Source organism: Parasteatoda tepidariorum, chromosome 7, assembly GCF_043381705.1.
Source record: "Parasteatoda tepidariorum isolate YZ-2023 chromosome 7, CAS_Ptep_4.0, whole genome shotgun sequence".
Lineage (NCBI taxonomy): Eukaryota > Metazoa > Arthropoda > Arachnida > Araneae > Theridiidae > Parasteatoda > Parasteatoda tepidariorum.
In genome coordinates this window covers 96,805-111,528 of record NC_092210.1, presented here as the reverse complement: position 1 = coordinate 111,528, position 14,724 = coordinate 96,805, and the positions used below count along the sequence as shown (strand labels likewise).

Genomic DNA, 14,724 nt, shown 5'->3' with positions numbered 1-14,724 from the left:
TTATACAATTAATCTTATAGCAGACGAAATTTTGTTTGTTTTCTTATTACAACCAACATTTAAAATTGTAGATTGTAACAATACATTTAAATCTGAAATTTTTTAAATTTATAATAAATTTGTAGTTTAAAACTTACAAACCTTTATACGCATTAAAATCTTAAGGAATAAATTGAATTAATTTAATTTTTCATTATGCTCGTTACGATGTGTTCATGTGCGGCGTCATAAGAATGGCGACCATTTCAAAACAGTAGATGAATTCGATAACCTTGAAAATCTATTACCTTCTTTGAGCCATTTTATAGTAAATTTATTACATTAAGTTAGCTTTTGTGTAGTACTTAAAGTGCAAAAGGAAGTTTAATCAATTGTTCTCCATCCCTCTTTAATAAATTATTTCTTATGTTATTGATCAATGATGCTGAACATCATGCTTTTCCTGAATAGAGAATCAGCTTCTGAACTCTGAGGAAATTATAAAATATATTTTAAAATCTTTTATAATAATAGAAGGGCGATGACCATTTCGGTCCTTTCATATTTGTTTTGTTTCCATAAAGTTACCTGCTTGTCAACTTCAAAATCAAGTTTACTATACAGTAAGGATAAATTGCATTTTCATTGCATTCTGATTAGTTTTTTTTAACTAACCGAATTATTTATGTTTCTGCTTAACTTATCAATTTAAAACTTGCTATTGTTACCTAGTTTGAGACTCTAGAACCGAATTAATGTTTTTTTCTGAATTTTTAGTGAAGAAGAAAGTTTTGCTCTATGCTGTAATAGGTTATATTTATTTACTTCCTGCTTTTGTTGTAGTTCAGAGTTGAGTTTTTATGTACCTTAATTAGTTTAAATGTATATTTTATTTTAAAGATAAGTGTTTTAAGCTGATAATGATCAATTGAACATTGACTTTAATTCTATGAACAAGGATTTTGCTTCTTTGAAATAATTTTACTTACAAAAGCAGTTTAAATTTACTTATAAAATCAGAATAGGTTTATATAAATAAAAAATTCTTTTCATTTTTAATTAATTGTTTATTAAATCAAATGAACATTATTGTGCATTTTATAAAAAATTTCTTTTATTAGCAATTGATATGCATGAATTGCTGCTTATTATCTTTTTATAATAAAAAAAGGAATAAAACAATTTTATTTGTTATTTTCCTCTTTAAAATAATTTTTCATTTTGCTGTTCTTTTAGATGATACAGGAGAATTAAGTTTCATATTCAATGTTGGTTTATGTTATTCACTTAAAACTCTTATTTTTATTTCAGTCACCTGAAGAACGTAATTTTAATCTGTTCTGATGGACGGTACCTTTCGAATGAAATCATATACAGCAGATATTCATGATAAAATAGCAAGAGCATATTATAGTCATGGACTCTTCTGTTCTAGTCACCCATACCTTGTTATTTTTGTTACCTTGATTATCTTTCTTATTTGCTGGTGAGTTTCATTTCTTTACTATTGTTTCGGATACATTAACTACTTTTTATTGATTGACTAATATTTCAGTTTATTAAAAATAGTTCAATTTTTAATTGTTTTCATTTTACATTGATTTTGATATATTTTCAATGTTGAGAAAAATTTTAAGTGTTTTTTCTATTTGTTTCTTTAACTATGGAAAAATATGCCTTAAAGTCTGGATTTTTCGTTAATTGCAATCTGGTAATTTCCAGAAATCCAAGGTACAGAAATTTCAAGATATCATCGATCACATTTATGTGTAAAAATTCATGTATATTTAATTTAAAAATATTAGAACTAGAATTTATACTTGGCATCTCTTTCATTTGTAAATATTTTTTTTGGTAGAATAATGTGATTAGAGGTAAAAGTAAACTTATACAAAATTATTAATTTGAATTATGCTGCATATTATTTATTTAGATTGTAAAATTTACTTGTTACTTGTGTAAAATTAGATTGTTGTATTTACATGTTGTAAAAATATCAATGATTTAAATTTATAAAGACATAAATTTTTTGAAATGCGTCCTTAATGATTTTACTCAAGAAATTTTTAGGATTTTTGAGTTCGGCTCACAATCACCCCTGAATTATCATGATAACGATTTTAATATTCTGTAATTAAAAACCATTTTTTGCAGTGAAATAACAAATGAAAAAAAGCAAGAAAAAAAAATTAGTACAATAAGAAAATTTAAGTTCTCTAAGCTAAACTTTTAAAATCTTTTTTTCTATGTTTGTTTTTATTGTTATTTTGGGCAGTTGTTATGTTGGAATATTGGCATTATTGATTTTGATAGTCTTTTGACATGTATGCTGTCCCCCTTGTGCCAGCCAGGAATATTCTCAGGCTGGCTAGGAAATATGTTATTAGAAAATGCTGAGTTTTTAAATTTTTTTCAGCTATCCCCTGATATACTTGCCACTTTTGGGAAGTTCATCTCAACATTTTTTTACTCCCATTCAAGGTTTTGTTCCACCTGATATTAATTTGGGAAATTCTGAGAATTACAAATTTAATGGACCTCGTTGGGTAAGTGCTCTTATACAAAGAAATTTCTTTCCTTATTTTAAGATTATTGTATGTGATGACTATTTTACGGTTTTGTCGTACATTTTCTCAAATGCAAGAAGGTAATAAATTTTTTTAAATCATATTTAGGTTCATTACTGAAATTCTTTAGAAGAAAATTGTAAAAATCTCTTGCAAGTTTTGCCCATGGGTCATTCCATGTCTTTGTTATGAACATTTTAGAAATCATATTGTATTTTTAAGTTATTTTGACAAATACATCCTAAATATTTCAGAGTGCAACTTGATGAGATTAGTGCTTATGTGAAATAATATCTAAGGTTTTTATTGTGAGAATATCACCCATAATATTTGAATAAAAAATTATTACCTCTTCAATTCAAACAAATTATGTAGTTTTTTTTGTAAACACAGTGTATTCATTATTTTAAATTAATAACATATATGTTTGTTAGTATTAAAAGTATCTTGCAGAAAGATATTAGTGGTAGAGAATTGAGTCGCAGATAGCTCAAAAAAATTCTGCCACAGGGATTATGGCAATCTAGAATTAGAATCTGGAGAGTTGTGTTATTCTTTGTTCATTCAAAAGAAATTCAAGTTATTTCATGATTTAATTGTATTAATACTTTAAGGCAGAATAATCCAATTTATTAGAAGCTGAGACTAGTAAATTATGCCAAAAAATAAATCAAGGTAAAACAAATATTGAGACTTGCTACAATACACTTAAACTTTAACGACATTCTGTAAAATTTTTTAAAAGAGTTTCGCAGTTTGAGTATCTGCGAACGATCTTCACTACTAAAAGAAATTTTAACCGTTAAGATAAATAACAAGTTCTCCATATCAAATGAATTCTATCATAGCCTCAAGAACAAACTGAAATTTCGGTTTTTAACTTTTAAAAATAAAAATTAACACCTGAAGAATGTTAATTTGACCAACTCAGCTTTATGGGACTTCATAGCTGCCAACTCTATTGATTTTCTAGTAGACAATTGAATTTTGCAAGTTTCTCCTGGTCTACGTCTACTGATTTGTTGAAAATTCTCCTGGTTTTTGTACATTTTAGAAAATTCCCTAAAATTGCAAGTTTCCTAAAAAAAAAAAAAAAAAAATTCCTATTGAAATAGAATTTTTGAACAGATTATTATTACTTGCTTGAATACTTAAATAAGTATTACTAATGCATAATGGAGCAATCCTCATTTATAGAAATCAGTTCAAAATTCTTTTTGTTCTAAAATGTTCAGTTAATTTTTTATTCAGAACTCTCTTTTTGTATTAAATTAAAGTATTTTAACTATCTTTGATGAATTACATGCCTATTAATATTTGAAATTATAAGTAAACATAATACACAACATTTCAAGCATGCTTAATGTCAATCATAACTGGAAAATATTGCAGTTTTTCTATTTTGATGATTATAACCCTATGTGTAAAATATTTCATATATTATGCAACAATTATCATGGAATTTATATTCCGTAAAATCTACTGGATTTTTTCCTACCCATGTTTGCAGCTTTGGAAGTTAGTGTTGGGCAGTAACCAAATTACATGAAAATAAATTATTGATTTTTGAGAAGTTTTAAAAATAATATTTAATGCAGTGCATGAGAATGATAGCTGAAGGTCCTTGTTTATCTTAAAAATTTATCTAAAGTACTCACATCCCCTTATAGTGTTAAAGTCTTAAAATGCAATAGATTATAGTGGCTCGAACATCAGATATCGTATAGGAAGAAGGGATGTTACTATGACTAGGTATAGTGACACAGTTTAATGAATTCAATTTAGAATAAAATTAAAATAAGCCATTTAGCAAATGTAATAAAATTTAATTCAAACTGTATCAATGTATAGGGACACTTATGATTTGCTTACATTACCTTTACGTGTGAAAGTTTTAAATTGTGTGCCTGTGAATCAATCAAACTATTTGTGTATCGGCAAATGCTTTTATGTGTAACAGCATGCTATGAAGTTTTATTGATTCTCTGTGTTTTGAGTTTTATTCATTTTCATGTGATGCTATGTTTTAAAATGTAACTTTATTCATTAATTTACTCCATTCTCACTCCATGTATTGCTATTTTATGTATGTTTATAAGTTAAAAATATAGAGAACAGGGAAAATAATATAATAAAATAATAAAGAAAAGAGAAAAAGAATTTTCTTCTTCTCTTTTCATTAATCTTCATTATATTATTTTCCTTGCTTTCTCCATATTTTTAACTGTTTTTATGAGTTCTATATACTTGTTTATTATTTTCATAATTTTCTTCATTTTTCTCTATTTCTAAAGTCCTTTATTCCTTTCTATCTTTATTGTGCTATATATCTATATTTTATATTAGAGGACTCCGTCCCCTGCTCGTATCAGAAGCACGCATGGGTAGACTAAATTAGTCTATACTAAATTTGAGGGTGCTCTTTGATTCTCGCCAAGTTGTGATCGCAGTTGATCACCAAGCTCGGCGATGTTGAAACCCAATTGTGACTCTGATTGGTTTAGATTTTAGCGGTATTTTTAAATGTTCAACAGTATATACAATTTCAGAGGTCCGTTAGTTCTACGTTGGTAAGGTTACTTTTGCTTCTGGTCAATAAGATCGAAGGTATGTGGGCAGTCATAAAAAGGGACTTTAGAAAAAAATGTCATTGCCAGTCCGGTACCATGGATGCCATTTTAGATTCGTATTTCGCCGAATTTATGTGGCAATGGAGGTACGCAATCTTCTATTCATGATAAATTTAGACAGTATCTAACTGCTATTAGAGAATTCGGTGCACCTAAATCTGAGGATATTCAAGCTTAACGAGGAAGTGAGTTGTTTTTTTCCTTTTCTTTCTGTGCTTACTCCATTAATTTTTGTTTCGATTCAAAATGCATTTTACCAATAAAATGCATTTTGCATTTTATTAACTTTGCTCATATCGGGTTTATTGCTATTTTATAAAGTTTTGGCCGATGTTTTGTTGAAATTTTCCAATATTTTATTGCAATATCATTATATTTTGGGAGCCACTCCTGTTACCACGTTGTTCTGCGCAAACAGGAATGGAAAACGTAAAACTAACGGACCTTATTATATATACCGTTACATATTACATATAACGTTGAACATTTTCAAATAACGCTAAAATCTAAACCAACCAGAATCGCGATTGATTTTCAACATTGCCCAGTTTGGCGATCAACCGCAATCACAACTTGGCAAGAATCAAGGGGCACATTCAAATATAGTCTGCCCAATATTTCTGGCTGAACGATTTTTTGAAAGTAAGTAAAAAATAATTAAAACTAAAGAAAAGCGATGATAAAATTAAAAATTAATAACAAAACCTCCTTATATACAACATTTTTTATCAATTTCTTTTCTATATTATTCGTTTTAATTTAAACGCCTTGACTCTTCAAAGCATCTTTGCCACGCATTCCATTGTCGCGTATTGATAGATAGCACTATGATTATTTTCCCGGTAATTTTGTGCTGCTAAATTGTGTTCAGCCCTATGTTGCTGTTGATATTGCCTAAGATATTCATGGCGATTCATTTTTTATAAAAAGATATAAGTATTTTAAAATAAACTCAGTTCAATATATTTCATACATTCAATACAAAATAAAAATCGCAACAAGGTTTAGCTGGTAAGTTTAGTTGTAACATTTCTGCAGACAGCATTATTAAAAATTATTACCTTTACCCACACATGCGTTCTCAATTTTGATTGGCTGTTTTGTGCGTTACTAACCAGCAGTCTTCTGTGATTGGCTATGTGCATTCCACTCTCTTCTTATATTATATATATATATAACATGAAACATTCTTACATTTACTTATCTCAGAAAAGAAAACAGAAAGGGAGAAAGACCACCAATTGAGTTGCTAAGTGTAGAAGAAGAAGTAATAAAAGCATGAATAGCGTAACTGGAAGAGCCTTGCTGTGGATAGGATTAGATGGCACTAACTTCTTGGTATGGCCTTGGCCTGCAAGAGGTTTTAATGCCTTTAATGAGGAACCAAATAACACATTTATAGAAGTTTCTTGTTTGAAAGCAGCCAACATATTTGAAGAATATTCTTAGAAATTGGGGGGGGGGGGAAAGAAACTAAATTTTTGTTACTGTATCTTAATAGTCAAGTAATAGGAACTGAACTTTATGTACCACAGGGTCATGCTGAAAAGTGCTGACTGTAATATGTTTATTACAATAATTTAATATTTTCTACTTTCAAGTTTTTTCTTCTTAATCCATTATTTTAACTCAGTTAATTGTTATTTTTTGCCCTGAAATTCTGTTGAATATCCTTGTTCAAAATGAGACAAACAAACAGTCGAGATATTTTAAGTGACCCAAGATTAATTAAATATAGTAAATATTTATAATTTGTAAACAAATATTTTACTTCCGTGTTTTAATCAAATTTAGGAATATAATAATTCCAAATATGAGTGTTAAATACTTAACACTCATATTTGGAATTATTTTTTTTAAATGATATAAATTTATATTTTGAAAACTGGAATTTCTTTTTTCAGTTTCAAGGACCACCCGTTAGTTACATTCAGCAGATTGTTGTAAAGAGTGCTTTATCTCCATGGAAAACAGATTTAATCTTAACGGATGCATTTCGAGCTCCACTGTCTACGGCTTTTCAAATTATCCAATTGCTACAAAATCATCAACTGAATCCTAGGTAAGCATGAACAAAAGAAATTTTCAGTCTGTTGTTAGATCATTAAATGTATTGTAGTTCTCTCCCTTTTTTTATTTAATCCAAAAGCAATTTATTTATCTAGTTTAATTTTAAGAAATGTTATTATTGTGTCTTTAAAGGAAAATTTGTGCAACTTCGTTTCAAATTTGAATAGGTAGTTACTTTATTTACGTGGACACTAGAGCTGCCCAATGGGCTATTGGCGATTGTACATCCATGAGGATAATCTGAAGGCATGCCATTGCAATTTTGATCCTCTGTAGAGGGGATATCTCTGCTTTTGTATGCGCAGCAACCTGAGTGTGAAGTTGAGCACTTTACAGTAGAACAGTTTAATGAGAAGCGATTATGTGCACCCTTGGTCCCTACGGTTGGTCAAAGTGGTCACCCACTCTCTTACTGACTGCAGCCAGTGATGCTTGACTTCAGTGTTCTACGGAGAACCGTGTCTTTACGATCAGTCCACTGCGGGGCAATGAATATTATAATTTAAATGATTATCATTATGCATTGGCTTATTTTTTTTTTAACTTAATGTTTTATTTTATCTTCTTATTAACTACTGTTTTTTGAAAGCTCACTTGAAATGACGCTTTTTAGAGAATAATATGCTATTTATATAACTGTTATGAGAGTTATTCATGACTGTTAGGTCAATTTTCGCATGTCTTTAGCTAATGTCATCTATGCTAATTCTGAATATAGCATCAATATGCTTTATGAAAATAAATAACATTTACTATCTATTAGTTATTATTTGAAAAGTTACTCATTATCTGTACTCATAAAAATTTGCAAAAATTGAAGAAAATGATTCATTAATTTCATCTAGGTCTGCCTAAATTGGCAGTTTTTTTAAAAAAAGTTTTATAACTCTTTCAAGTTTTCTATTGGCTCTAAAATCCAGATAATTCTGTAAAACAAGATTGTATATCTAGTTTTAAATTATTTATAAATAAGGCTTTTAAACAGAGGCTTTTTTTATTTTCCTCAGCTTCAGATCTTTAAAAAATCAAAGAGCGAACATATTCTTTCAAAAATTGGAATTATTATATCAATTGTTCCTGTATGTAAGATTTTGTTTGTTAATTTTAAATGTGTTAATCATTTGTGCAACTATTAATTATTCTATTTATGCGTAATTTAAAAGATATTCTATAGTATTATAGTCACACTTTTATCTTTAGCACTGTTAATCAAACAAGCCTTGGTGACTTATGTTTACAAGTGTCAGAGCCCATTGATCATCCAACTTCAGATTTTTTACCTCATTATGGATGCCTAATTGTTTCTCCAAGCAGTATATGGCAGAATAACATTGATAAGTAATTATTTTTCTTATTCTTTGATTTTTGACTTTGTAAATTTAGTTAAAAATTTTACTTTAGTGTCGCATGGTGCATAGAGTTTTTAAAAAGTTCTTATTTTCAATTTTTTGTTATTTAAAAGCCCTTAAAGGTGTTTTTTTTCATTGGCTTAATTTTCCCTTTTTGAAAATGAGATTCTTTTCTTTACCGTGTTGATTTTTGCCACATATTGTGCAAAAGCGTGCTTTTCACGTTGTTCTTTTCAACATTTTCACAATTCATTCAATCAATCTATTTCGGCCTACAGTTGGTCCATAGCATATGAAAGCGCAATCATTTTACATGTTTGATAAATATTTGCGAGTCCACATGTATGTATACTCAGCTTTGTTCGGTGAAATTCTTGCACTATCTTGTGGAACTCTGCTGCATTTTGCAAGATATTCTCAATTTCAGACTTCATTTTCCACCGAAAATTCTCTTTATCATTTTATAATGGCTAATATAACCCAGAAAAGAGTTCTATGTCAAAAACTAGTTATTTTATCATGATCATGTAAAGTCTTTGAAAATTATTTTGTATTTTTTAATGCACATAGTGCTTAAAAATATTTCTTCAATGCTTAAAAAGTACTTAAATGGTGCTTATTTTTTGTTGAAAGATTTGGCTGCACACCCTGTGTCTTTTGTTTAATTTTTTCAGATTGACTTGTATAGAGAGAGTTTTAGTTTTTGTTATTGTTACTTGGAAGTTTAATTTATAATTTTAAAACTGTTTGAATTAAATTATAAAAGTTGTTCCGAAAATTGCATTGTTCTATGTAAAAAAATAAAAAATTTTTTTGAGCCCTTTTTTTTAAATCTGAATACGTTAAATGAATGCAGTAAAGAAATCTTGTTAATTGATTTTCATTTAGATTCAAATGGTATTGATTTACTTTATTTTGTTTTAGATTTAAAGAAGACCCTGATATTGTCAAAACAATTTTTGGTGTCAAGGATTCTTCCGTAGACTCATCCAGTTTAAGAGGTATACAATTGTTTAGTTACTTTTCAATGTAAATATTGCATGAATGGTTGAATGAATGTAAAACAATATCAAGCTTCCTAAAATGGGAAGAAATTTAGAAAACTTCTGGTGTATTCTTCCGCTTATGTTATGTTTACGAGGCGATGTGTGACCAGGCTTAATATTCTTGGAAGTTTTATTATTTTGATTTGTATTTAAATTTATGCATAATTTTATCATTCCTAAGAGTTTTCTGCAGTTCATAAATTCTAACAAGTCATGAGCCTAAAACCAAATTTAATGAAGTTAATATCATGGCATAAATAAAGTGTAAGATTAGTCCAGTTTTGAGTTTTATCTTTTATTTGGTTATATATGTGTAAAATAGCATCATTTGTTATTTATTGGGTAGCATCATAGCAAGCTTGCGGAGTCTTCCAAATTCATTTCTTGTTTGTTTTGTTCAAAGTTAAATTGAAAAAATGTGTTTCATTGAAAATACCACAAGTATAATAGTTTCTGATAGTACTTATTTTCAAGCTTAGGCTTAAAAATCTGGCAACCCGAAAGTCTTACTACAGATATTAACCCCTAGCGCCATCTGCACTTAGCTTTACGCGATCAGCTGTCCACAGGGCCCAACTTAGCCTATTAGGGCCCCCTCTGCTTCACTACTTTAGTAATGAAGAACCGAACTTTATGGTGGCATTTAAATTTTTCACCTCATTATCAATAACAAGAAAATTGACTAGAACCTAAAATAGCTATAAAGTCCCCCCCCCCTCCCCAAAGGTCAGACAAAATATCGTTCTGTTTATCTTATTGATTTTCTGACAATTCTATGTCTATCAGGCCGAATGAAGTTTTCTGATAGTTAACTTTGTTATCTAGCTGTGAAAAATTCAAATCATTGCTGACATGAGTGTGGAATTCAGCTAAATTTGTGCAATTACGGAGGCTCACTTAAGCCAATCAGAAGCTTGCATCTTTGTTAACATATCGCATTTTGCGATATATAAAAATACAGCCTTGATTGGCCAAAGTTGTCCATCGTAATTGCGAAAATTTAGCTGAATTCCTCATTAGAAAACTATGGATTTACGAAATATAGATTTTTGTGTTAATATGATAGATTAATGAAGATGCTATTTTGATTTTTGTTTAAAAGAAGTTAATTGAAGAAGGAAACCTAAAATAAACTTTCAATTGGATTTGGGGACCCCTCTGATGTGGGGCCCTGGAGAAACTGCCCCATATGCCCATGCCTTTGTCAGACTCTTACTGTCCATGCATTTAGGATACTTAGATATCGATTTTTGTTTAAGCCTGAATGTTTTATTCCTTTTTCGAATTATATTTTAGCTATTTCAAGTTGAAAAGTAAAATTTTTTTTTGTATTCCAATTCATAATTTCTTTTTTTTTTCCCAATAGAAGTACTTTTTGGAGTTCCAGTTAGAGAAACCGGAATAAAGAAATTATTTGTTCGCAATCGTCCTAGAATTATTACTTATGCTGTAACAATAGCCTTTCAAACTTATAATTCTAAGTAAGTTTTTTTTCTGTTTAGTATAACTTCTTCATTTTCTTTCACATATCTACCTTCTTGTATGAGTTTGCTTTACAATATACATTTATATATTTACATGCCTGTAATATCTTTGTCACACCTTAAAATGGTTTGGAAAAAATTTTTAGAAAATTGAATTTTAGAAACTCCTTCTGTATTTTTTTTTACGTTATAATATTGACCCTTTTTTCATCTTTGTTGATCAAAACAAATATTGTTTTGATCAACTTAATCATAAGCAACCAACTTACACTGTATATTTTGTTCATTTTTTTATCTTTAATTCACTTTTGAAATTTTAAAGTCAAATAAGGTAAAGTTCAAGGTAAACTTTTAATTAATGTGCCAAAAAAAGTTCAAATGTTAAGTTCATTTTTTTTCCATATGAGTTCAAAACACCTTTTTATGCTAACATTGTATTCTTATGTATTTATTATTCTTATGACTATCGGTGATAAATTTATTTAAAGATATATTTTGAATTATACTATTAGCCTGTGTTAGTTTTGCGTTTCAGAAAATTATGTATTCTTTTTAGTATAATTACTTTCATTATTCATTTAAAAATGAAAGTTTTTTTAAATTTATAATCTTAGATAAAGTCTTGCTTTTTTTGTTCGTTAAAATGTTCACCCAAGTTTTATACCTAGTGCAATCTTATTTAATAGAAGATTTTAGTTATAAGTTAAATATTTTTGCTGTAATTTATTATAAAAATCTTGTCCTCAAGTAAATCTAAGTTTCACTGTATTTCTCCATAAAAAGATTTGAGTCTCGCAGGACCTCGTCTTTACCGAACCCTTAACAAGTCAGAATATGCGCAGGGGAGGCCATGTCTGTCGAGCGCCAATGACGTTCAGGATAAGTTTTTTGCCCTCCTGTTGAAAGTAAGGGATCTAGTGTGGCCCGTCAAGAAGCGTGAAAAGGCAGTTTGATGGGCTCTCGGTCTAAGATTGAAAGATTCTCCCGGTTTTTTTGCAAAATACTAAGAGTGGTTGGGAGGAGTTCTTATGGTCTTGTTTTGTTTCATTTTTGCCAGGGAAGAAATTTTACTAAAGGTAAGCTTCCCGCAATGATCAGCGTCTTCTTGGGCAGCGGATTTGGCCAGGAAGTCAGCCCTCTCATTCCCATCAACCCCAACATGTGAATTAATCCACTGAAAGTGTGTCAATTAGGTCTAAAATATCAAGGCTGGTCTGATCTCCAACAATATCCCAATTAGAGATATGCTGGATTGAGGCACGACTATCAGTCAATATCCAAATATCTTGAAAATGATCTGCCCGAGCAGCAAATTGCAAGCTCTTTCTGTTAGCAATAAGCTCAGACCTAAAAACTGAATTGTTGTTGTGATTTTTGATCTTGTATTCAATAGCACCCGTAAGAGTTGGAAAACACCGGAAATTCTTCCCTCACTTCTGCTACCATCAGTGTATATTTTTAGGGAAGCACGGGGAATATTCTGGATAGTCTCCATGGCCAGGCCTCTGATGAGGTTTGGGTGCTCAGAATTTTTCGTCACACTAGTCAAGAGTTCCTTGTGAAAGTGCATTCCATACAGTCCGAGTCTTCCACTATGGTTGCTGAGAGAATGGTGCTCCACATCAGAAGAAAGCAAGTCCAGAGATTTCACAAAGGAGAATGGGCTGTGTTTCCTCAAACGCCGATTATCAGTCCAATTCTGAAGATAGATTGAGGTTCTATGCTGCTCGCTAAAACTGTAAAGCGTATTATAATATTTTGTTAAAAGATAAGTTCTTCTCATTGAAAGTGATGGTAAGTTGCTCTCAAAAAGCACTATGTCATTTGGACAGCAATGCCTAAGACTGGTATAAATTCTAGCTGCACTATGCTGCAAGCCTTCAAGCTTACAAAGATTATAGATGGAAGCACAGGAGAAAATCGGGAAGCCATACTCCAGAATTGGTCTGACAAGACTTATCACTTATTAAACCCACTTTACTCTGGATACAACCGTGTAGAATAGTTTTCTTTATTGAAGACAAGTTTATCAACTTTCAAATAAATTATCTAGAACTTTAAAATAAATGAAAATTTTTAAAATAAATTATTTAAATTAATTTAGAATTTTAAGAAAATATAGTTTAGCAGTTTGTTGTGTAAAAAGTAAGTTTATTACATTGTAGCCTGACAATGTAATAAACTTACATTGCCAGTATTGTATCGACCAGCCATTGCTGGGATTCGAACCCGGTTTACCTCATTCAAAGGCAAACGATTATTGCCTGAGCCGTCACAGCTTAAATAATCAAGTATGTATATATTGTACCAAAAAATGTCCCGAAATTGTCTTAATTTTTAAAAAAATTCTACCCTGATTTTTATTTTAAGCTACTACGAAGCCGAATTAAATTAATCTGAGTTTTTACTAATTCATGTTAGTAATTAAACTGTGTATATTGTAATTATACTGTGTTGCAGTATCTTTTTAATCACAAAATTATTTAATTTTTCTTGATTTCTAGATATCTTACTAGTCTTCATGATCATATAAAACTGAAATTTCCTAAGCATCCATATCCAGAAAATGTTACATATGCTTCTGAGGACAAGGCTATAATCCATATACATTTTCAAAGCTTGCATACTTTGATGGAATTTGTGCCATTGGCTTTCGCTTACATTATAATGTTCTTTTACATTTATTTTTCTGCTTGTAAGTCACGTTTTAATTATTGATTCAGTAAATTTTTATTGATAACTAGGTCATTAAGTTATTTTTATTATCCAAATAAAAAAAATTTATTTATACAAATTTAAATTTTCAGTCTTTTTTTAAACTTTTCTCAATCAGAATAATGAATGAAATTTATGATAATAAGATGTCAAGATTAGAATAAAATAGAAAACTTTGTTTATACTAAACCTTAATTCTGTATTTAGGCTCATTTGTGTAATATATACACACAAATATATACACACAATCAGTGGTAAATATATACACACAATCAGTGGTAAATATATACACACAATCAGACGTCTTTTTATTCTTAAATCCTGATTAAAGAATTGAAAATTGGTTAAATAGAAAATCATGTTCATTCGTTAAATAGAATCATTCGTTAAATAGAAATACTTAAACAACACAAAGCAGGTTTTAAATTCATAAACACTTGACATAATTAAAATAGCAATTGATACACCTTTATCTTGTAAATTAATATCTACTATCAACTTGTTTCAAATGATTTTATCATAAGAAGGCTTGGTGATTTCTTCATCATTTCTTTCTTCATCTTCACAATTTATTGCTGTGTTGTTTTTATTTTTCACACTGTTCAAAATACCCAATTCACTTAATGTTTCTGTGGTTGCAGCTTCAGAATCAATAAAATCATTAATCAGTACATCATCATTAATTTCATGGTTTTTTCTTAGCTGTACCTACATTTTCTTAAGTTCTTCATTCTCTTCACTTCCAAAATTTTCCACGCTGACTAAGAATTCAGCTTTACCAAAACTGTTACGAATAATACGGTCTGTAACATCATAGTTTCATGCTTTAGAAATTTCTGTTATGCTTTCTCTTAAATTGATTTTTGGCATGAATTCCTGTATAA

At 29.5% G+C, this 14,724-nt stretch overlaps 1 protein-coding gene across 1 annotated transcript in view; it reads left to right on the top strand.

Annotated features, from left to right (window-relative positions):
• Position 1: 1 nt before the first annotated feature.
• Positions 2-14,724, top strand: part of SCA (SREBP cleavage activating protein) — a gene marked incomplete in the record, with an annotated part of 84,765 nt that continues 70,042 nt past the window's right edge. The window contains 8 exon segments of the mRNA XM_043053770.2: positions 2-602; positions 1,291-1,465; positions 2,396-2,525; positions 7,081-7,238; positions 8,447-8,584; positions 9,520-9,596; positions 11,008-11,122; positions 13,630-13,820. Of these exon segments, the coding sequence (XP_042909704.1) occupies positions 1,323-1,465; positions 2,396-2,525; positions 7,081-7,238; positions 8,447-8,584; positions 9,520-9,596; positions 11,008-11,122; positions 13,630-13,820 (952 nt within the window).